The sequence below is a fragment of the Stenella coeruleoalba genome, assembly GCF_951394435.1.
Source record: "Stenella coeruleoalba genome assembly, chromosome: 1".
Lineage (NCBI taxonomy): Eukaryota > Metazoa > Chordata > Mammalia > Artiodactyla > Delphinidae > Stenella > Stenella coeruleoalba.
The window spans coordinates 105,254,032-105,278,468 of record NC_137169.1 but is presented as its reverse complement, the minus strand read 5'-3'; the positions used below and the strand labels follow the sequence as shown (position 1 = coordinate 105,278,468).

The 24,437-nt window shown below is 39.7% G+C and overlaps 1 protein-coding gene across 1 annotated transcript in view; it reads left to right on the top strand.

Moving 5' to 3' along the window:
- The window catches only part of NOTCH2 (notch receptor 2), a 177,485-nt gene that overhangs the window by 64,188 nt on the left and 88,860 nt on the right, over positions 1–24,437 (top strand). Inside the window, exons 3-4 of the mRNA XM_079932106.1 lie at positions 18,745–19,004; positions 22,468–22,803. Of these exons, the coding sequence (XP_079788232.1) occupies positions 18,745–19,004; positions 22,468–22,803 (596 nt within the window). The remainder of the gene's footprint in view (positions 1–18,744; positions 19,005–22,467; positions 22,804–24,437) is intronic.

Below are 24,437 nucleotides of genomic sequence, written 5' to 3'. Positions count from 1 at the left end.
TTTAGTCTTGTGAAATTTTTCAGTAGATCAGATTCCATAAAGGGACTGCAATGTCTACCACCATTCTGTGCTGAAGAAAACAGGCTCTCATGTTGGCCAGATGTCTTGGGGAAGATGGTAAGGACTTTCCCTTTTAGGCTCAGGGTTCCTCGTTATTCTCCATATCTTGTTTAAATACATCACTCTTTCTCTTTTGCTTATTCTTTGCTTCCTTATGCTTCCTGTGAGGGATTAGCTGAAAGTGTGAGTTGTACAACAGTTCATTTACACAAGTATGTATTGAACTCTCTGTGTACTTAGAAGGTTGATAGTTGGGCAGTGTGAAGGATATAAAAGAAGAAACACAGGCACAATTCTTTCCCCAGGGAGCCCCTGCTTGGAGTGGGTTGATGGTTGAGACATACTCAACCACTGACCCCAAGCATTACCGTCAGCAAGCATCATTACATTCTCGGGCAGTATTGCTGAGGGAATTCAACAGCCAAAATTGTAGAGTCATCATACTTAGGAGGTGGAAGGGATTTTGTCGAGCACCTTTCCCACTGATCTTGTTTTATATGTGAGGAACCCAAGGCTTAACATAGCCAAGTGACTTATCCTGTATTACATAAGTGATTAGAATGTAGAGTGGGACTAAAAGCTGTTTCTCAGTCCCCATTAGGTGACCTAAAGATTCAGTGCTATTTCTTTTCATTTTTGGTACCAACCCTCAAGGAACAGGGTGAATATATAGGGAGAAGGGGAGGAGAGAAGGAGAGAGAAAAGAAGAATTAAAAACAAACAATTTAGGGCTTTTATGAGGCAGTTTGAAAGACCAAGAATTTTAACTCTAGCTGTACATTTTATTTTTTAACATTCCATGAAACAAAAACAATGTGGAAATTCTTTTGCATTCCTTCTAAAGGAGGTCTTTAATCCTCCTAAAGGATATTAGTATCCAAGAGGGCTGTAGAACATACCTAATGGAATCATACAATTTTAGAGTTAAAGGGAATATTAGAGATTATTTGGCCTAGCATCTTGTTTTAATACATGAGGAGGCTGAGGCTCAGAGAAGTAAAGTGGCCAATTCAAGGTTCACATCTGGTGGAAGAGCCAGGGCTGATCTAGAGGAAAGGTCTGTGGGGAACCACTCAATCAAAAGCTCTGAGAACATGCTAAAGTCTTGGGTGAGAGTTTTTGTAAAACAATATACTAGTTATATTTTTATTCTTTTTTTAAAAATAAATTTATTTACTTATTTGTTTATTTATGGCTGCGTTGGGTCTTTGTTGCTGCACGCGGGCTTCTCATGGCAGTGGCTTCTCTTGTTGCGGAGCACGGGCTTCAGGCGCGCAGGCTTGGCTCCGTAGTTGTGGCTCGCGGGCTCTAGAGTGCAGGCTCAGTAGTTGTGGCACATGGGCTTAGTTATTCCGTGTCACGTGGGATCTTCCCAGACCAGGGCTCAAACCTGTGTCCCCTGCATTGGCAGGCGGATTCCCAACCACTGTACCACCAGAGAAGCCCAATATATTTTTATTCTTATTCAGATAAAAAACAAACTCATAACTACATATCTATCTATCTATCTATCCATCCATCCATCCATCCTTAGGTATGCCGTAAGTACATCTCACTTACCAGTAGACATGGGTTTTTTAAGCAGAATGGTGCAGGAGAATGTAGCCACATCAGGCATGGCTTTGCCTTGACTCAGTTTAGTAAGTGAAGTGCCTCTCAGGGTGAATTTATCTTCACTTTGTATGAACTTGAGTGCATACTTTCAGGATTCTTGCTTGATATTCAGTTTCTTTGGTTTGGAAGGCCACAAATCATTGTAATATCTTAGATTTTTTTTGGGCCATGGTCCCATCTTTTAAAGGAAGTAGCAGCCCATCTTTTAAAGGAAGTAGTGGTTTTTGTCTTGAGTCACCACATGAAGGTTATACACCATAATTTTTTTCCTTGATGTTCGTTATTTTTATTATCTTTGGTTCTAATTATGCAGAGGTACAACAATTGACAATGATGATTCTTTGACCATTGGATTGCCTTTCTGAAATTAAACGCAGTTCATAACAAGTGCTCCTAAAGTGCCCTGACTTCTAGTAAACAAAAAAAGTTACCTAAATTGTAAGCACATGTTTTGAAGGTGTTTTTAGCCTATGTGTACTTTAATGCTGTCCTGGCCTTAGAGCAGGGATCAACACACTTTTTTCTTAAAGTGCCAGATGGTAAAGGTTTTAAGCTTTGCTGGCTAAGAAGCAAATTGAGGATATAATGTAGGTACTTATATAACTCTTTAAAGCATAACCATTAAAAAAATGTAAAAGCCAGCTTTAGCTCCTGGACTGGAGGTATAAAAACAGGTGGCCCATGGATTTTGCCCAGGGCAATATTTGTTGACCTTTACCTTAGATCATAATAACCACTTGAAATGCTTCATGTCCTTGGAGGGCATGCGGTATAGACTGGAACAGCCATTTTTGGGCTAAGCTTTTTTTTTTTTTTTTTTTTTAAATATACAAAAGAAATTCTTAAAGCAGATGTTGCTGAAATTAGAACCAAGAATTATATCTGAATCTTCCTGTATCAGTTTTTGGTTGATGCCACTTTTCTAGTTGAGACGACCTATGCTGGAGGTCTGCACTAAAGCTGAGATCCTGTTAAATTAATGAGTGTTTTCAATAAAATGAATAAAAACATTACATTTTTTCCTTTGATGGTAACTGTTCCCTTATTGTCATAAAAGTAATGAATGTTGTGAGATGTCATTAACTTCATCAAAGTTATCCTTTGTGTGGAAAAGTTTTTTGGGTGATTATTGTGATGGTGATGATTTTAATAATTATGTTTGTTCTCAAAAGCTTATAATCTAGAGGGAAACAGATAAACAAACCAAATCCAGTCCCAGCCGTGTAGTTGATGATAGAGCATGCTTCCAAGTATAGATGCCAGTAGGCTAAGACTTTCACGTGCGCTGCAAGCACTGTCCATGCAGTGAGGGTTTGAAGGTTTTGCTGTTTTTGTTATAAGAATGCAAGAGTACATAAAATAATGATAGCATTGTATTTTTAAAAGAAATAATCTGTATGGTATCTGCATGTATGTTAGATAAATTTTCTCGTTAGACCACTGTTTAGCTTTGCAAGATTTTCACTTTGACCCTACGGAGGCATAGAATTTGATTTCATACAGCAGATCAGTCATAGGTAAAGGAATTTCCAAAGCTGAGGAACACTTTTTTGAAGACATGTGAGTTTGAATATATACGAATATAGACAACATTTGTAGGAAACTTTTCTGTTTAATTCAGCTAACATTTATGAGTGTTATGAGTGCCAGATACTAAGCTAAAAATTACCTTATTTGGATATGCAATATCATTGTTTCTCAACCTTTTTATCATTATCACCCCTTGCCCCAAAGGAGCCTTTTTAGAGTTTTTTCCTAATCTCTCCACCCCTGCCCCATGCAATTTTAATACCATAGATATATTGTATATCAGTTTATCTACTGTGGCCCTTTGGAAGTTCACAAACCATTGTAATAGCTAAGATCTTTTTTTACCCTCAAGAACCATTTTTTTAACCCTTTGGGCCATTGTCCTATCTTTTAGGGGAAGTAGTGGTTTTTGTCTTGAAATAGGGTTCAAGGCACTGTTATTTATTTTTCCCATGATGCCCACTATTTTTATTATCTCTGGTTCTAATTAAGGCCATTTAAATGGGATTTTGTAGTGTTTCAGGGCATTTTGAAATTGTATTTTCCAATTATTCATTGAATGGTTTTGCATACCTACATGTGTGATTATTACTTTTTCAAGAATGATGTATTCAGAATCTACAAAGAAATATTTTTTACCCTCTTAAAGTTTGGAGAAATGCAGGTTTTTCTTCAAGCCTACTCTCACATTCAGGTTTGGTTTGATATGATTTGAGTACAATTATTTTTGAACTAGGAATCCTTTCAGACCAAACCATAAGCTTTCGGAACTTTCTGTTTTCATATATTTTTTAGACTTCAGAATTTTACAGGTGGTCACCTACTCATATTGGCGAACAGAAAGCAAGCACCCACACTCAATTTTTTTCTCTGAAATTTTGTTTAATTTTTACTGCTAAGTTTCTAAAAAGAGTGTAGCAGTTTATGTTACTGAGGCCACTTTGCAGGATGTTCTGTCACTCAGGATCCTGGTGCTTCATGTAGTCAGTGTTTTATCAAAGATTAATGAAAGTATAAAAGAAAATGCAGACTCTGTGTGTGTGTGTGTGTGTGTGTGTGTTTGTGTGTTCATATTTTGGGGGAATATGTGATTTAAAAAATCTACTCCGTATAGATTTGGCTTGCCCACTTTAAATGATTTAGGGGTAAGTGAAGGTTAAGAAGTCCTCTATATATGAGGAATCTTAATTAGTATTGATAATCCTTTGGGTAAATAGCTCAACCTAGTGGTTCCCAAACTTTGAGTATAATTAAAGTTTTTGAAGGTGTAAAGACTCCATGGACCCTTGCATTTTGCCTTTTGGCTTCTGTTAAGAATATAAGCACTGAATAGTTGAATGCCTTCTATATACCAGTTACTGTATTATGCACTGGGAGTATGGTGATGAATAATTCTTAGTCTGTTGGGCAGACAAATAATCATAATACAGGGTCATGAGCGATATATGTTAGGGTTATGGGAATATACAGCAGGAGGCATCAAGCCTGTTTCTCAAAAGAAATAAAATTTGAGCTGAAGCTTAAAGGAATTTTAGGGCTTAAGAAGAGGGAGGGGAAAAGTGTTTTGGGCTGAGTGAACAGCATGTACAGAGGTCTGGAGGCACACTGTAACATGTTCTAGGAGCTAAAGAAGCTGAGCCTTGCGAGAGTGTGAGGCATAAAGGAGAGATGATCTTGGGTTGAAGCCACTTCATGGTCTCTTGTTTGAATACAATGCATAATGTCAAAATCTACTCAGAATTCAGTAACCCTTCATAATACCTCAAAATATTAATAATTGTAACAGCAGTTACAGTCCATTTAATATGGTAGGACATTATCTAGTAGTCTAGAGAGTGTTTTATAAGCGTTTACAGACTCCTTGCAGCAACTGTACAGTGCATAGCTTGGGAACAACTGGCTTAACTCATTCATTTTTGCCTATTACTGTGAAGGGTGCTTTTTGTAAACTTATGTGTTTAGAGTATGTTTGCCATGTTTTAATCACAAATAGATATTTTCTCAGGGTCCAGTGCAGTGAAATATGGTAAGGTACTGATTGTGTGCTAGAAGACAGAGGAAAGACCATCTTCTGTTATAGCAGCAACAGAGCTCTTTCAGTGCTGTTTGTATGCCCTTGCCCAATCTTTCAAGTGATGATTGAAGAGGCTAGGCACTCAGTTCAGCTTTTGAGTTCTGATAAATGAGCCCAGACTATAAACTGGAAGATAAGGGTGTTTGCAAATTCTTACGTAAATAAAGCATGGTTTCCCATTGCAGTGGTTAACCATGATTTCATAGTCTCTGATGAAGATGAACAATGCTATGAACTAAGTTTTAAAGCATATACCACGGCAGCTTCTGGTTGGTTTGGATTTATTAAAATCAGTGTGTGTTTATTGCTTTATTCAGATGGGTGGGGGGTGGTTGAAAAAGCTGAACACGTGGAAACCCAGCGAGGTGGAGTTTCAGAAGACAATTCCCAGCCTCACAACTCCCCATGAAATCCTTTTCCTGTGGGAAACTTTTAATTTGGAAGCGTTCAGCCTAATGTGGGAACCAAGATTAACATTTTCTGAACTACTTCTACAAGAAAAGCAGAAATGTTCTGTTCAGGAAGCTGAATTTACATAGTAGAAAAATGGGCTGTCCTGCAGTATTTGGTAGTCTTTGTTTATTAGTTGTGGTAAAAGAAAAAGGTGTGTGTGTGTTTGTGTGTGAGAGAGAGAGAGAGAGAGAGAGAGAGAGAGAGAGAGAGAAATTGATTGTATATTTGTCTTTGTTTCCTTTACATCAAACCAGCAAAGCCCTAGAAAATGTGTTTTACCACAAACAGCCCAGCACTGGGCCCTAACTCTATACATGAATACTTTTTAAAAAATTTTTTTTGAATTTTATTTTATTTTTTATACAGCAGGTTCTTATTAGTTATCTATTTTATACATATCAGTGTATACATGTCAATCCCAATCTCCCAATTCATCCCACCCCCACCCCCCTGCCGCTTTCCCCCTTGGTGTCCTTACGTTTGTTCTGTACATCTGTGTCTCTATTTCTGCCCTGCAAACTGGTTCATCTGTACCATTTCATGATTGCTTTTTTTAGTTCTTTTTCTTTTTCCTTCTTGCCGAGTAAGCTATAGTATTTCCTTTTTTTTTTTTCCTTTCTTTTTTATGGGGAGGGGAGGTGACAGTGGGAGTGGGAATGGCAAGAAGAAGTTAGCCTCACAGAGTTCTTTCCTTTTCCCCTCTTTACCAGGAAGTTAACAAGAAATCTTCATGTACTATTTTGTTTTGTTTTGTTCTTTTGTTGTTGTTTTTTTAAAAACAAAGTCAGTAATTAGCATAACCCAGTTGGTTACCTTTATGCAGAGTTATAGAATTAAAAAGTTGACAGTCTGATGAGATGTCAAACTGGTGGTACTGAGAGGAGGGGGACGGTGAGGTTGGATTAGTAGGTTGGGCCTCTTGAACGCCAACCAAGAGTTTAGACTTGACTCTGTAGACTCTGGGGCATCTAGGAGTTTGGAAGCCAGAGCCTTGGGAATTAAGTGTTATATAGGAACTTTAACTGGTTACAGTTAGCCTTGGCTGTTAGCAATTATTTTTTATCTACTTTAACGGGGGCCTGGGGGAGGGGGCAGGAAACTAAGCTGGCATTATGGTCACAGGAAAGAACAGACTGATTTGGGGCCTTTTCAAACTGCAGACCTTTGTTACTGACCAATGCTTAATTTGGTTTCTTATTTTTTCCCTCTGCCCTTACCTCATTTCCCTTAACGACAGCTCCCCCTCTAGAGCTCAGCTAGGGCAGGCTGCCACTGTGGATTGGGGGGCCGAGAGGCCCAGAGCAAGAAGAAAGTGGGTTGAAAGCGGAGTTCTGTTTAAAGAATTTTCTGCTGGAAACCAGCCCAGAGGGAGTAAAGAGGAGCTTTAATGAGGAGCAGCTGCAGGGCCGACACAACCCACATGAGACATTTTTTCCCCCCTCCATTCCACATTCTGTATAGTTTTTTAAAAATCATGATTTTGAAATAGCTGTTTCGTAAAGCACGCCTCTTTTTTCCTTCTTCTTGTGTGTGGTGGGGTTTTGCGTTGTTGTTTTATTTTTTTAATGACCAAATCCTCGCTAAAAAAAGCTAAAGGCAGAGCTGCAGCGAAGCCGTGCATGCCATTTGGGCTCACTCTGCTGATACAGAACATTCGGTGGAGAAAACAAGGAGAGAGAACACTGGCTTTTATTTGGAAAAGGGGCTTATTTCCTGCTCAAACTACAGTCATCTTGGAGCTGACACAAGCTGCTGCAGTGTTTTAAGCTTTTCTCTAGACGAGTGGCTATTCACTTAGGAAACTTGAAAGAACAAATTTTTCTGTCCTGTATTACTAGGGAGACTGATCCTGAACTGCAGCCATTGCCAGATAGATTGGAATTGCTATTCAAATACCAGCTTCGTTGAAGTCTGTAAAGTGGCTGCATGTAAACCAATCCAGGCTGCTGGTGACATGTGAGAGTTGGGGTCTGGTTTTCATCTGTTTTATTGAGGGGGGACTGTATGGGCATCCATTCAGTTGGAATGTTTTCTAGTTCCATTTGGAGGAATCCCTTGTTTTCCTCTCTCTTTTCTTTCCTCCATCCCTCCCCTTCACCTCATTTGCCGTGTGTGTGTTTGAACAGTAACAATGAAAGAGTGGACCTCTTTGTGTCAGAAATGGCAGACTTTTTCCGAAAAAGGCATGAATATATCTGTATGGAGCTGATAAGTATTCAGATTAGTTTGTGAAATTATTTTACAGGGAAAAAGCCCCCCAAAACTTTTCCTGTACTCACAGCCTCCTCTGTGAACTATATTCTTTCAGAGAATATAGTTCCAGAGAGAGGAAGAGATTAGAAGGAAGTCACTGAGAATACTACTTAAATAAGTGATAAATTCCCTGCTGAGAGGCGGGCATTCATATTGTTTTGGGAACAAAAGGCAGCTGTTAGAGTTTTTTGGTTATCTTTTAGAAATTTTTTATATACACCTTTAGTTCAAGATTTAGGCTATTTTCCAAAAATTGTACTTAATAGAACTTAATAGAAGTTCTAATAACCTAATAGAACTAAAGATTTATAAGGGAACTTGGATAATAAACTCAACTTGAGCCATCTCAAGAAAAGGGCTATTTAAGCTCCTGTTTTCAGTGGAGAGCCTTAATTCCCACTCAGACTAACAGGGTATATGGTGTACTTGTATTACAGTTGAACAGGGATTTGCAAAGTTGAAAGGTCTCCTGCTTTAGGAAACAGGGGCCCTTTATTTCTGGCTGTCTCACCCGTTTCTCCCCTTTCTTCCCATGTTCATAATTCTGCTTAGCCTCCTGGGGTGTGAGAGATAATCTTATACCTCAGGATGATTCTTAAGGTGGCCTTGGCCTGTGTTCTACCAGGCAGAGCATAGTGTGAGGTTGGGAGGGGTTTTTGCAACACAGGTGTTCATGGTATTCAAGGCACCTGTGCCAAGGTCTGAAGATATGCCCTTTCTCACAAAAAAAATATCAAATAGGAGTTTGAGAGAGGCACAGGAAAGACCTAACTATGGCATAAATGAAGAAGAGCCACACTGTTAGAAATTATGTAGCATGTAACATAGAATGCAACTACTGTTAGATCAGAGATGATCTGATCAGTGAGATGGTGAGATGGTGTGGAGAAAGCTTAATAATTGGACATAGGTTTTGAGCAGGTCTCTGAAGCAAGGATCGGCGAAAGGAAAATTAATTAGAGACATTATCAGATGGGAAAATGTGATGATGAAAATGGAGATTAGAAAGAAGATATTTATATAGGGAAGAGTAGACACGAATGTGGAAATAATCTGGAGTGCTTAAGTTATGGATCTCTGAGGAGTAAGACGGGTGGTAGGAGTGGGGCAGACAAGTAGGTCATAGATTCTAAGGATTTGAGGGGCTGGGCCCTAAAGCTAGTTTCTGAGCAGAAGAGTGACATGATCAAAATTATACTTGAGAAGGATCATTCTTTCAGTGAGCAATTTTCTGGCTACCCTTAATGGAGAGGTGTGGACAGGATGCTGGGGTAATTGAGATGATAGAGCTGACTGAATGGCTACCGGTCTTGGGGCAAGACTTCGTAGAATACTTTCAGTTAAGTGATAGTCTATGTTTTGATAAAGGATCTAGGTAAAGATAGAAATACAGTTGTAGATGATGCAAAACTCGGGGAAATTTCTATATTTGCAGACAAACTTGGGGCAGGTCAGTTAGCTTTGGTGTCCTTATCAGTGCAATAGGGGTTCAGCCCAGTTGACTTCTGAGGTTTGGTGCAGTGCTGAAATTCTGTAATTATATGAATAAAGTGTAAAAGTTATCTCCATCAAGGAAACTTGGGGTAAAGATTCAACATGGTGAATTTAAAAGAAAGAAATTACAGGTCCAATTATTGGGTTCAAAAAACAAGTTGTACTAACATAGGATGGGAGGAATATGGCATAAAAATAGTTCATGTGAAAAAAAATATGGACTTTTTAACCAACTGGATTTTGTGACCTCTAAAAAAGTGAACACCACTTTAGGCTGCAATATTAGAAACAACAGTGTCCAGATCACAGGAGGTGATGGTCCAGCTCTATGCCGTAGTGGTAAGAACATATGTATCAGGTGTTTTTTTTCCATTTTGGGCCCTACCTTTTAAAGAGGTTTTTGATGAACTAGAATCATCTAGTTGGGGCTAGGCAGAATAGCCCAGTTTTGAAGTACGTGGGCTCTGGAGTCATACCTGGATTTGAATCCTGCTTCTGATATATTGTAGCTCTAAAATCTTAATCTTTCTAAGCTTCAAGGTCCTCGTATACAGGACCTATGGAGATCATAATATAACATAACTGTTATAGGGAGTAATAAAAATAAAATGCTTAGCAAATACATAATACATAGTAAGTGCTTCAAAAATGTTGGTCACTGTTATTATTATTACTACTGTTATCTTAAGCATCAGAAAGCTACTAAAATGGTGAGGAAGTCTGGAATAGTCCAAAGCATTGAATCCTGGAAAAAAGAAAACAAAGAGTCAACATAGCTATCTTTAAATTCTTTTTTTTTTTTTTAATATATAAAAATTTATTTATTTATTTTTGGCTGCATTGGGCCTTTGTTGCTGTGCACGGGCTTTCTCTAGTTGTGGCGAGCGGGGGCTACTCTTCGTTGTGGTGCGTGGGCTTCTCATTGTGGTGGCTTCTCTTGTTGCGGAGCACGGGCTCTAGGTGCGTGGGATTCAGTAATTGTGGCACGTGGGCTCAGTAGTTGTGGCTCACGGCCTCTAGAGCACAGTCTCAGTAGTTGTGGCTCACGGGCTTAGTTGCTCCGTAGCATGTGGGATCTTCCCAGACCAGGGCTCGAACCCGTGTCCCCTGCATTGGCAGGAGAATTCTTAACCACTGCGCCACCAGGGAAGTCCAATCTTTAAATTCTTGAAGGGCCACGTGTAATAGAAGCGGAAGGCTTGTTCCGTTTTGTTCTAGAAGACAGGCATAGCCAGCAGGTGGAAATTATAGGGAGGCAGAATTATTTTTTTAAAATAAGATATAACTCACATACTATTTAAAAATTTTTTAATTAAAAAATTTTTATTGACGTATAGTTGACTTGCAATGTTGTGTTAGTTTCTGGTGTACAGCAAAGTGATTCAGTTTTTTATACACACACACACACACACACACACACACATATATATACTTTTACATTATGGTTTATTACAGGATATTGAATATAGTTCCCTGTGCTACACTGTAGGACCTTACTGTTTATCTATTTTATATACCGTAGTTTGTATCTGTTAATCCTATACTCCTAATTTGTCCTTTGCCCATTCTCTTTCCCCTTTGATAACCATAAGTTTGTTTTCTATGTCTGTGAGTCTGTTTCTGTTTTGTAAATAAGTTCATTTGTATCATATTTTAGATTCCACATATAAGTGATATCATATGGTATTTGTCTTTCTCTTTCTAACTTACTTCACTTAGTAGGATAATCTCTAGGTCCTTCCATGTTTCTGCAAAATGGCATTATTTCATTCTTTTTTATGGCTGAGTAATATTCCAGTGTGTGTGTGTGTGTGTGTGTGTGTGTGTGTGTGTGTGTGTGTGTGTGTGTGTGTGTGTGTGTATGGGTATATACATATATATCACATCTTCTTTATCCATTCATCTGTTGATGGGCATGGACAGGTTGCTTCCATGTCTTGGCTGTTGTAAACGGTGCTGCTGTGAACATTGGGGTGTATGTATCTTTTCAAATTAAAGAGTTTTGTCTAGATATTGGTATATGCCCAGGAGTGAGATTGCTGTATCATATGGTAACTCTATTTTTAGTTTTTTTAGGGAACTTCCATACTGTTTTCCATAGTGGCTGCACCCATTTACATTCCCACCAACAGTAATTCACATACTATTAAATTCACCCTTTTGAAGTGTACAATTCAGTGGTTTTTAGTATATTCACAGTTAAGTGTAACCATCAACATTATCTAATTTTAAAACATTTTCATTACCTTCCAAAGGAACTCTCTACTCCTGAGTAGTCCCTCTTCAGTTCCCCCTCTTCCCAGCCCCTGGCAACACTAATCTACTTTCTATCTGTATAGATTTGCCTATTCTTGACATTTCACAAAAATGAAATCACACAATACGTGGCCTTCTGTGTCTAGCTTCTTTCACTTAGCATGGTGTTTTCAAGGTTCATCTGTGTCACAGCATGTATCAAATCTTCATTCCTTTTTATGGCAAATGATATTTCATTGTATGGATATACCACATGTTATTTATCCATTCATCAGCTATGGACATTTGGGTTGTTTCTACTTTTCGTTTTTATGAATAATACTGCTCTGAACATTCTTTACAGATTTTTGGTGGACTTATGTGTTATCCCTCTTGGTATATACATACCTAGGAAGGAAGGTAGAATTTGAAGACATCAGAAAGAAAGAGCTTCCTGACATGGGGATCCACCCACACTGAAGAGAGTTCTATTGTTAAAGCAGTGAGCCAGTAATTTTATTTTACTTAACAAATACATGGCATTTACTATGTGCTACCTACTGTTCTAAGTGCTTTACAATTATTTAAAACGCTACAAGGTAGGCACTGTTATTAAATTTATTTTACAACAAGGAGGCTTAGTAACTTGCTCAGGATCACTCATAGAGTACATGGGATTGAAATCCAGGTGATCTGGTTCTAGTATCTGTGCTTTTAATAATAGGAACAAAATAACTTCAAGTATTTATTAAATTCTATTTCTCAGACACCATGCTTAACTACTTTTATTCAAGTAGAGGCTGTGGTCGTCTTTTAGGGATATTTTAGAAAGAATTATCTCTTTGGGTAGAAATTACCTTAGGGTATCTTTAATCCCAAGGTTCTGTTATTACAAGGATGGATGGAAGTGGGGAAAAAGACAGCAACAAGATGTCTGGCCTGACGCTTTTAAGATATCAGAATTTTTTATCAGAAAGGGAACAGTGCGTGTGAATGATGAGTACTGTAGGAATTCAGTTAACAAGACATGAGAACATGTTCATAAGTTGTATATAATGTAAAAGGATTAACCGAAAATGACTTCTGAGATTGTAAATGGAAGCCTTAGGAAAATGGAGGCATTAAAGTTTCATGGAAATATAATCCTACTTTTGAAATGTTTAGTGTCAAGTATTGGCAGGATATATTAGGGTAAGTAGATGACTTTTAGTAAACTGAACATATGGAACTGGAGCTGTATACGTGAAGGTAGTTGCTTAAAACAAAATGAACAATAACAAAAATAACAAATGCCTAAGAGAGAAAAGAGTAGTCCAGCCCAGACTTAAGCCTCAAGTGGCCATAAATTGATGGGGAAGAAGGAGAAGAGGATTCAACAATCTAGACTAAGAATTTACCAAGCTTTGAGATACAGAGGGAGTCGTAAAAGCCAAATGTAAAACAAGTGGGGTGATGGAGGCATGGTCAGCAGTACCTCCTATAAGAGGGAGAATTTCCTTATGAAGAAATCTCAGATGAGACCATTGAACTTGACAAGGGGAAAGTCATTGCTCTTAGGACAGAGTTTCTGGGCAATAAGTAGAATGAAAGTTTTACTGCAAAGGAACAAATAAAAAAATGGAAAAGAAAGGGAAAATAGCTGTAAAATTAGGCTACAGTTATAGAAGTTTATTTGTGAAGGAAGAATTTGGAAAGGGAAATGAGGCTTAGTGAAAAATGTAGGTTAAAAGAGACTTGTAGGGTTTCCCTGGTGGCTCAGTGGTTGAGAGTCCGCCTGCCGATGCAGGGGATACGGGTTCGTGCCTCGGTCCGGGAAGATCCCACATGCCGCAGAGCGACTGGGCCCGTGAGCCATGGCTGCTGAGCCTGTGCATCCGGAGCCTGTGCTCCACAACGGGAGAGGCCACAACAGTGAGAGGCCCGCGTACCGCAAAAAAAAAAAAAAAAAAAAAGAGACTTGTACATGTTTTAAGGTAAAGGAATAGGTTGATGTCTAGCCCTCTAGAACATTTTAAATAAGAAAGTCTTTATTCTTATACCAACAATGGGTCTAGTTTCCCATAAAAATAAGACGTGTTTTCTGTACATGGACTTCAGAAGAATAAATCAGTTGTACATCATATCTAAGTATTATCTCATTTAGAGTAAAACCCTAAATCCTTCTTTGCAGTGGCCTGACGACCCCTCATGATCTGCCTCCCAGTTATAGCTGTAATCTATTTTCTGCTACTTTTTTTTCTTAATCCCTTTGGTGGAGCCACAGAGGTCTCCTGGCTATTCCTCAAACATGCCAGGACTGTTTCCTATTTAAGGGCCTTTGCGTTTGCTGTTCTCTCTGCCTTGAACATGCTTTCCCTAGATACCTGCATGGCTAGTCCCTCACCTCATTCACGTTCTGACTCAAATGTGCCTTTCAGTGAGGCCTTTTCTGCTTTTCCTATTTGTAACTGAAATACCTCACTTATCCACCTCCATTATCCCCAGTTCATTCCCTTCCTGTGCCCCTTTCTTGTTTTATTGTTTTACATAGCACTTAATGTCACATAACAAATTATATATTTTACTTATTAATTTTGCTTTTTGTCTTCTCCTACTAGAATTTAAACTCCACGAGTTCAAGGATTTTCCTAGCATTAGAACAATGCCTGGCACTTAGTAAATGCTTGTTGCATGAATGAATGAGTGTAACATTCTTTGTGGAAACTGATATGAGAATGTTCTTCATCATCAACATCATTATTAATAAGCATGTTGGATGCTATACATAGAATTAAGCTTCAGATATTCTGTCAGTCAGGAGTTGGCAAACTTTTTCTATAAAGCACCGGATAGTAAACACTTTTTCGAGCCATATCGTTTCATCACAACTACTCAACCCTGTTATTGTAGTGCGAACGTAGCCATAGACAATCCCTCCATGCACGAGTATGGTTGCGTTCCAATAAGACTTTATGTATGGACCCTGAAATTTGAATTTTACGTAATTTTCAAATGTCGTAAAATATTATTGTTTTTTTAAATTTTTTTTTCCCTCAATGATTTAAAAATGTAAGAACCGTTCTTAGCTCTCCAGCCATAAAAAATAAGCAGTGGGTCAGAGTAGACCCACAAGCTGTAGTTACCACCTCTATTTTTACTGGTTTCTTAAACATACCTTAGTTGAAACTTATTTTTTCATACTGGTAGGAAGCAACAATGTAGATTAAACCTTAGTAATAGATAATTCAGGAATACGTTTGTTTGGCTTCAGAATCTTGCATATTGTTTTCATCTTTGTTTTCCTGGGAACCTTACGTTTTCATTACATGTTTATGAAGCTCATTTTTGAATGAGTTTGCATTCTCCGAGCAGATGCAATATGATAGTGTTGGGGAGGTGGTGGAAGCAAAGCTGGGCAAAGCCCACCCAGGTTTAAAAGTTTGCCATTATTTACAAGGCAAAGAATTCCCGTTTGGGAGAATCGAGAGATGTTAGCCAGGCTTAATGCCCAGAGGACTGTCACTGTGAATGAGAATTGTGTCGCAGTTTCTAACGTCATCAACTTATCTTGAATAAGTTGCAAATGCTTTTAATAATATAGCTCAGGGTTAATTTTACCTATGCTACGTTGGCAATTTTTGCTCCTTTACTTAAAAAATAATCAAATAACCTATTCTGTTATAAAATCAAGCTGTGATTTGAATAAAGCATTATATTTTTCCTCAATAAGTACAAAGAGAGAAAAAATGTTTTTCATCTGCAAAACTTTTACATATTTATAAAGTTTTTCACATACTTGATTTTGTTCAATTCTTAAAACAGCTTCACGATGCAGGTAGCTTTATTAACTATTTAAAATGTGAGAGAGCTGATAGTGAAGTTAAGTATTGGATTGGTCAGAAAGTTCCTTCAGTTTTTTAAGTAAAAATAAAAGACACATTTTTTATTTTCACCGAAAACGTTATTGAACAGCATATTCACCCTCTTGTTCCACTACCTTCTGTCATTTTTCAGGCAACTTCATAATTCCATCTTCCCAAAACTTTTTATCTTTTTGAGCAAAGAACTGTGCCAGGTGCCTTTTACAGTCTTCCAGGGAATTGAAATTTTTTCAATTAAGAGAATTTTATAAAGACGGAAATAATTGGAAATCCAAAGGTGCAAAGTCTGGTGAACACAGCGGATGAATCAGAACTTCCCAGCCAAGCTGTAACAGTTTTTGCCTGGTCATCAAAGAAGCAGGCAGTGTTGTGTTATCCTGATGGAAGATTATGCATTTTCTGTTGACTAATTCGGGATGCTTTTTTCCCCCCCCGGTACGTGGGCCTGTCACTGTTGTGGCCTCTCTCGTTGCGGAGCACAGGCTCCGGACGCGCAGGCTCAGCGGCCATGGCTCACGGGCCCAGCCGCTCCGCGGCGTGTGGGATCTTCCTGGACCGGGGCACGAACCCGTGTCCCTTGCATCGGCAGGCGGACTTTCAACCACTGCGCCACCAGGGAAGCCCCTCGGGATGCTTTTTGTTGAGTGCTGCTTTCAGTTGGTCTGATTGAGAGCAGTACTTGGAATTAATCATTTGGTTTTCTGGAAGGAGCTCATAATAGAGGACTTCCTTCCAATCCCACCATATACACAACATCACCTTCTTTGGATGAAGACCGGCCTTTGGTGTGGTTGGTGGTGGTTCCTTTCACTTGCCCCGTGATCTCTCCCATTCCACATTATTGTACAGTATCCACTTTTCATCGCCCATCACAATTTGTTTTAAAAATGGAATGTTTTCATTACGTTTAAGTAGAGAATCACATGTGGAAATACTGTCAAGAAGGTTTTTTTTCACTTAACTTACGTGGAACCCAAACATCAAAGTGATTCACATGACCAAGCTGGTACAAATGATTTTCAGTGCTTGATTTGGATATTTTGAGTATGTCGGCTGTCTCCTGCGTGGTAGAACGTTGATTGTTCTCAATTAATGTCTCTATTTGATCACTATCAACTTCAACTAGTCTACCTGACCATGGGGCATCGTCTAGCGAGAAATCTCCAGCACGAAACTTTGCAAACCACTTTTGACATGTTCAATCAGTCACAGCACCTTCTCCATACACTGCACAACTCTTTTTCTTTTGCGTTTCTGTTGTGTTTTTACCTTTCTTGAAATAATAAAAAATAATATGCCAAAAATGTTGCCTTTTTCTTCCATCTTCAGTATTCAAATGGCTACACAAAAATTCACCAATTTTGATAAGTTTTTTCAAAAATGTACACTGATAGGACGGCTGTCACAGTATAGTCTAACAAAATTGTTTTGAATGAAGTTAAAGACAACTAAGTGCTACTAGAGCCATCTTATGGAAAAAAACTGCATGAACCTTTTGGCCAACCAATACCTTGTGCAAGGTCATAGCACCAGGACTCCAAATGGGCCTCCTCACCGTATGAGGTGCAGACTCCTCACTGGAAACTTCAGCCAGTCTTTGCTTTCACTGCTGTGCCCTCTCCTCGCTGCCTCTTATTCTCTAGCTTCATCTGTTCATGAGGATGCTCAGAGCTCCAGCTGCTCCTGGCTCTGCCACTCTTACTGTTCAGAGCTCTGGGAAAAGGTGAGGAGGCTGGGGTCAGTTACATCACTGCCACTGTAGCTACTTACTAGCTCTGTTTCCTCCTCCAGCCATTTTAGTTACTGTGTAATTCATCTGGGCATGTACTGTCTTAGTTCCCAAATATCTGGTTCTCCTTTTCTCAAAACTGTGACCTCTGAAGACCTCACCTGGTCAACCAGTGGCTACTAAAACATCATGGATATGCTTGGCAAAGACAAGAAGGAGTGAGACGGGACCCCAGTGCTTCAAGTCTGGGTGATTGGGAGGGTCAGAACATAGTGATTGAGCATTGGAAGATGTGATAGGATTTAAACACATTGGTTTAAATGTGTTATCTTCGAGGTAATGGTGGAACAGCCTTGCAGTTAGTTTTCTATCCTCCAAAAAGTTAAATGGAGAAAGAGGTTGAACCAGAATATCTGGGTTACAGCCAAATGGCAAGATGTATAGTTAGAATCAAAGACTTTGTGTTCCATTTAAATGCTTCTTAGAGGTCCCATTTGAACAACCTCTTCATTATGAAAATGGAGACTTTCCATGCCTTTTTATGGTGTTTAGAGAAAACTGTCGTAAATATTACACACAATTTGGGATGGTTGTGCATCTTAGGAATCAATGGATGGCATATAAAAAGATTCCTCAACACAGTGTGTGGAAAATGGTATAGAATGTTATTCTTGAATTGTTTTCCCTTCTTCACTTTGGTGTTTGTATGGTACCTTAGATATTTTAAATGTTATTTTAATTATATTCTGTGCTTTTTTTTTTTGGTTAGGAAAGCTGCCTGCTACTAATATCTTAACGGATTTAAGTTTCTGAAAAGCCCCTTTGAACCCTTCCCCATTCCTGTACCTCCTTTTTCTTTATCACAGTCTCAACCCCTTGAACATAACCCAGAAGTCTAGGTATAGGCCAACTGATGTCTCAGTGGAAACAACAAAAATAGAACTTCTTATTTCTCAATGCTTGAGAGAGATTTTATATATTTTAAATTGGAGAGGATAAGAGGCTCAGTCCATACATTATCATGTGAATGTCTTAATTCTATCAATTGACTTAGTCAAAACGAGAAAGTTAATGAATTTAAAGACAAGTATCAACAATGCTGCACAAAAAGGTGCTGTTACAGCATACCAGCCTGCATCTACATGAAAAAAGCTATAGCTGTATTTTGCCTCTGAATAAGGGTCATGTTGACTGGCCATGGCAGACCGTGCTGGGTCACCCACCTGATATTCTGTCACCTGCCAAAACTCAAAAAGACACGAGAGTATGCAGTTAAGTACTCTAAACACTTCTCCTCCCAAAGTGAGTCAGTTTTACCATTGTACCTTTGGGTTTCTCCATTTACAGTCTCGTGTTTTCTTGAATGGACTGCGTTATCTTGTAAGTTTGGGGAACTTATAAGAAGTCAGGAGTTTTCATGGACTCCTCTCTTTTCCATACAGATGCCCAGAGGGATTCTTGGGAGAATATTGTCAACATCGAGACCCCTGTGAGAAGAACCGCTGCCAGAATGGTGGGACGTGTGTGGCCCAGGCTATGTTGGGGAAAGCCACATGCCGATGTGCCCCGGGCTTCATAGGCGAGGACTGCCAGTACTCGACCACTCACCCCTGCTTTGGGTCTCACCCTTGCCTGAATGGAGGCAAGTGCCACGTGCTTAGCCGGGATACCTATGAGTGCATCTGCCAAGTCGGTTTTACAGGTAACAAATGGGACTCACGGCCATACTTTCCCATTCTCAGCAGGTACTCTTATTTAGCATCTTTGAGATAACTGTCATCTGGTTCTTTAGGGTCCCCCCAACTCTGGTACATGTTTAACATTATGGTAAGGACCGGAATGTTCCAATCAACTATCCTTCAGTTCCTTTTGAAAGGGGAGAAAGAGAAAGAAAAAGGGTCAGATACTCAGAAGTAGTTGACTGCCTGAAGAATATATATCAGGATTGGGGATCAGAATTACTTCCCTATCACCAGAAGAAAAGTTGTTCGTGTTACCGATAACTTATTCCTTGAAATCTCCTCTCCCCAGACATTCAGGGCATTGGCTTTTCGGGCTTTCTAAACTGATTGTTCCATTTGCTTCTACATTGCCTTATCCTTGTCCTCATGCATTTAATTTTTGTGTTCTTTGGAATTCTGTTTTGAGCCCCGTTTTGAGTCATAGCACAGCTTTCCCCAGGGAATCTCGCTATCTCCAGTTGCTTCAACTCTCAGCATCTTCATCCCTTGCTGATGCCTTTCGTGGTCATCCTTTTAGCTCCACCCCAACCCTGACATTCAGGCTCATATTTCTAACTATCCGTTGCATATTATCCTTAGAAACTCAACATGTTGATATCATAGTGGCACCAATGTACACTCCAAATACTCCAAACTAGAAACTCCCTCTCACTTCTCTGTACCCCACTTAGACTCAGTCACCCCGTCTAATCTCTGAGATACGTCTCACCTGTCTACTCCTCTCCATTTTCTCTTCTGCTCTGTGACCTCTAAAGACCTCTGTAGGTGAGGTCCAGGTCATCTCTCACCTGGACTCCTGCAGTTGTTTCCTACCTGGTTTCCTTGCCTTTACTTTCTCCCCCTCTTGTCCACCTGTCACATTACCATGGATCTTTAACATGAATGCAGATCTTCTCACAAACTCACCTCCTTACCACCCTAGTGACTTTTCATCGTCTGCAGAGTACAAACTCTTTTACATGGCTCGCGTAGCCCTTACAGTCTAGGCCTTACATCTTCTTATAGCCTCAGTTCCTCATACGCATCTAGCTCTAGTGACGCCAGCATTCTCATCATTTCCTGAAAATGTCATGCTTCCTGTTGCCTCCATGCTTTTGCACACCCCTTTGCCTGGAACGCCCTTTTCTACAGTTGGGGATTGCCCAATGTTATTGTAAACTCTTAGTGACCCTTTCATGATTCCTTTACACAGTTAGTCTCTGTGTTCTGTTAGTTTATGTGTCACATTTTATTGTAATTAATTTTTACATGTCTCTCATCTGACTATATTGTGGGTTCTTCAAAGCTGGGTCTGAGCTTTATTCAGAATGAACCACACGTGTTTATGAAGGTAGACGAGAAAAGGAGAACTAGCCATCATTTTGTCCCCCACTATATCAACAATTCCGTAAATCTAATAAAAAATGAAAGACGTATTCAGAAAACTAGACTGGACCATTTAGTTTGGAATACTTGTTCTACTGGTTTTTCATTAAAAGGTGTTTTTCATTAAAAGGGTAGAAGATATATAGGATGATCCGTTATCTCCATCATGACTATGACAGCATTGATACTGTGAGTCACTGAAGAGATTTGGTGGTTAAGAGAATAATTTTTCGTGATTGTCAGTTTCGAGTTGTTTGGCTCCACAAGGCAAAGGGAAGGCATATCTATTTAACACATTTTAATCCTGACTGGTGGAAATGACAGTAGTGCCTTCTTCAGAACTAAAATGTTACTCTGAAATAACCCTCAAATTAAAATGTGTTCCTTTGCCATTAAAACAAACTCTTCTTGGTGGTCTGCAGGGTTCTGATCATCCTTACACATCTGCCACTTTTGTCTGTCACTTTAGGAACTGCCACAGGTCAAGCTCACCCTTTTGGTTTTGGGATAGCTCACTATACCACCTCGTCAGACCATATGAGCTCACCTCACTCATAGATAAAGAAACAGAGGCAGGAAGTTAGTGCTTGTACAAAACATATATGGGAAACCAAGGTCAGAGACCTTCTTGTTTCAGTTGTAGGCAAATACTCTGATATACACAGTTGTCAAAAGTAACCATTTTTATCTGTTCTCCATTGTAGGTAAGTACCTCTCAGAAGAAAAAATAGGAAGAAAGATTGAGGTTCCTTCATTTTCTCTAGGCTTAGCACTGTGAGATATACATGCTGTACCCAAATTTTTATTGCACCCTTTCCCTTTGATTTGATATTCTTGTTAGGCAGAGAGCGCTTCTGTGTGCTCAGATGTCACCTCTCTCTCCCTTTTAGACAAGCTGTCATGACTGTTATTTGCTTTTCTCTGGGGTCAAAGATTTGGGTGTTTATCTAGACAACCAATTGGAGTACTAACAAATTCAGGGGGTTCTCATATCTTTAGTTTTGAAAAAAGCTTACACTAATGAAAACAAAAAACCACGTGAATACCAAATTTACTAGTAGCATGGGAGTATTTTTTTTCTCTCTCTTTCTACCTCAAAGAATCTGCTTTGATTCCTTTGAGTTATGCCTTGAGATTCAGTACTTTCTTCCTGCTTCTTTCTAGTACTTTCCTACCTGAGAGAGTCCACAAGATTTACCTTTCTAGACCTTTATTCTCATGACAGCTTCTAGTTATTTCCATATATAAGAAGCCAGAGAGTCTGTATCTCCTTCAAACACACCCAGCAATATTTTTGTCAAGACCACAATCAACAAAATGTTTCCCAGAATACGTGTGCATGTGTGTTGTGTTTAAGGGAAATAGAAGTCATATTGACTTGTTTCTATCATCTAAGAGGTCTATTTAGTCATAATTTATTTTGGAAAATATCGATACATTTTATTCATTCAAAAGACATGATTTGAGAGCCTACTGCAGGGATCTGACCCCTGCCAGTGTGACAGGTGATATAAAAGGAAACAGCAAACTTGGGGTATATGTTTGCATGTGCAGGGGTGTGTGTGTGTGAGGGAGAGGGTGTGGGGATTTGGGGAGCTGAGGGGAGCATTAAGGATGACTTTACAGCAGTGGTGACTTATGAGTAGAGCTGTCAAGATAAGTTGAAGCCCATTAGGTAACCACAAAGGAAGATGGCCTTCCAAACAGAGGAGCAGCTTATGCAAAGACAAGGAGATGTGAGACAGTAGGTGGATCCAGACCCTTCTGGATCCTGTGCTGCAGGGACTGATGTAGGCTTCCTGCGACTAACCTACAGTCCCTCCCCCTCCCATGTGACCCACTGAGTGTTTGTGTGTCAGCTGAGGGCCCTGGAGAGTGCCCCTGTCAGGTGAACTTGAGGAAGCTCTGATATGGGCTTCCTGTAAAATTCAAAGAGCTTAGGGATTCTCCATGCAGTGGCTCCCTTATGTCACCCTTTGGGTGGGAGATGTGGGGTGGTGGGATGGGGCTGACCCTCATTTCTGTGGGCAGTACTGAGTTCTGTTACCTTTCCTCTAGGTAAACTGTGCCAATGGACTGATACCTGTCTGTCTCAGCCCTGTGCAAATGGAAGTACCTGTACCACTGTGGCCAACCAGTTCTCCTGCACATGCCTCGCAGGCTTCACAGGGCAGAAGTGTGCAAGTGATGTCAATGAGTGTGATGTTCCAGGACAATGCCAGCACGGTGGCACCTGCCTCAACCTCCCGGGTTCCTATCAGTGCCAGTGCCCCCAGGGCTTCACAGGCCAGCACTGTGACAGTCCTTACGTGCCCTGTGCACCCTCCCCCTGTGTCAACGGAGGCACCTGCCGGCAGACTGGTGACTTCGCCTTTGAGTGCAACTGCCTTCCAGGTAAGGAGTCCCCCTAGTGTCCTGGGTTGGGGGATGCACCTCCAGCAGGAAGGAAGGGGATGGGTGTGGTTCAATTGTTCCTTTAAGAAGTATCCCTCCCAGGAGGGAAAAGGGGAAGTGAGAATTTTGTGTGGGGTGGTTTGCTGGTGAGAGAGGAGTTTTATGGGTCCATGTGGTCCATAAACTGAGCAGGGGGTAATTTAACATGTCAGGGTTTATGATGATGAGTGGCTTGGAAATTGTTTATTGTCCTTTTTGGAGGAACAGTGAGAAATAAGGGACACAGAGCTCTGGGGAAAACGATAGACGAGTCTATGGAATGGAAAGGAACACAATGAGAATTACACATTGAAAAATGTGTATGTATGATTAATAAAATGCTTTAAACTGAATTGACAATAATAATAGATGATCAACTTTCCTATATGTTTCTACCTCTGATAGAATAATGGATTATTTTACTATAGCTGCCTAATTGTACCCACCTACCCTTCTGTGACTTTCACTGAGCTTCTGATCTTTAGAACCCTCTCCACGTAGTCTCTCTGACTTTGGGGTAGCCCTGCCCAGACTTGAAGTTGGAGAATTTGGGAACTGGGGTGGCAGTGGTGCTCTGCTAATCAGTGGACACTTTTTGAGGAGCGCTGATAGATTATGTACGGCACAGCCCTACATAACCCCAAGGTAGAAGCAAAAAGAGGAGCAGTGTATGGGAGCTTGGGGCCCAGTGTTCTGTAGGACGGAAAAAGGAGCCAGGCTGGCGGATTCACGGAACTCCTTATAAAAATGATGAGGAGGCTGAAAACCGAGAATTTTGATTGGGAACAGAACACAAGCAGCTGGAGCAGATGAATTACTAGGCAACAAAGATTCTGCTTTTTATACAAATAACCTTAGTGCAAAAACAAAAGAAGGAAAACTGTAGGGGGGAATAATGTGCTAAGTAAGCAGAATTGCCTCAAAAAGAAGTTGTTTTAGCCACTCTTTTGGAGTAGGAATCTTAGATTCTGGTGTTGTGGATGTGGTTCACATATAATGGCATCGTTTGTTTTATCTTTTGGGGATTAAAGGTCATATGTTGGTCCTCGGGATAAAAGCAAATGGTAATTTATTCATTTCATTCAGTTAAAATTTACTGGCCGCCAGCTATGGTCTAGGCTCGGTGCTATGCTTGAGATACAGCAATACAAGACTGCCACATAATAGAAAAGGATACCATTTAACTCTGAGCCGCAAGAACAAGCTATTTAATTGCATTGCTTTCAGTTTCTCTTTCAATGAAGAATAGATAATGCTGTCATTTTAGACACTAAATATTTATTTACCTAATATTACTGTCACCCACATTCTCTTGTAGAAGGAATAACTAAAAGATATCTTTCTTCACTCCTGTTTTTGTTTGCATTTTAAGGGTTAAAAGAAGGAAATAGAAATGTAAACAATTTAATTTTGCAAATTTTCTAATAGTCTAATATTCTAATAGCCTAAGTGGCTAGTAATTGAGGTTAGTGCAATTTATTGTTGAAGACTAAATGTGTTTTTTAGTTTCAAGAAAATTACTTTTAATAGTTGCCTAGAACAAGAGGTTGATTTGGCAGCAGAGTACTAACGGGAAGTTAGAGAAGTCAATAAAG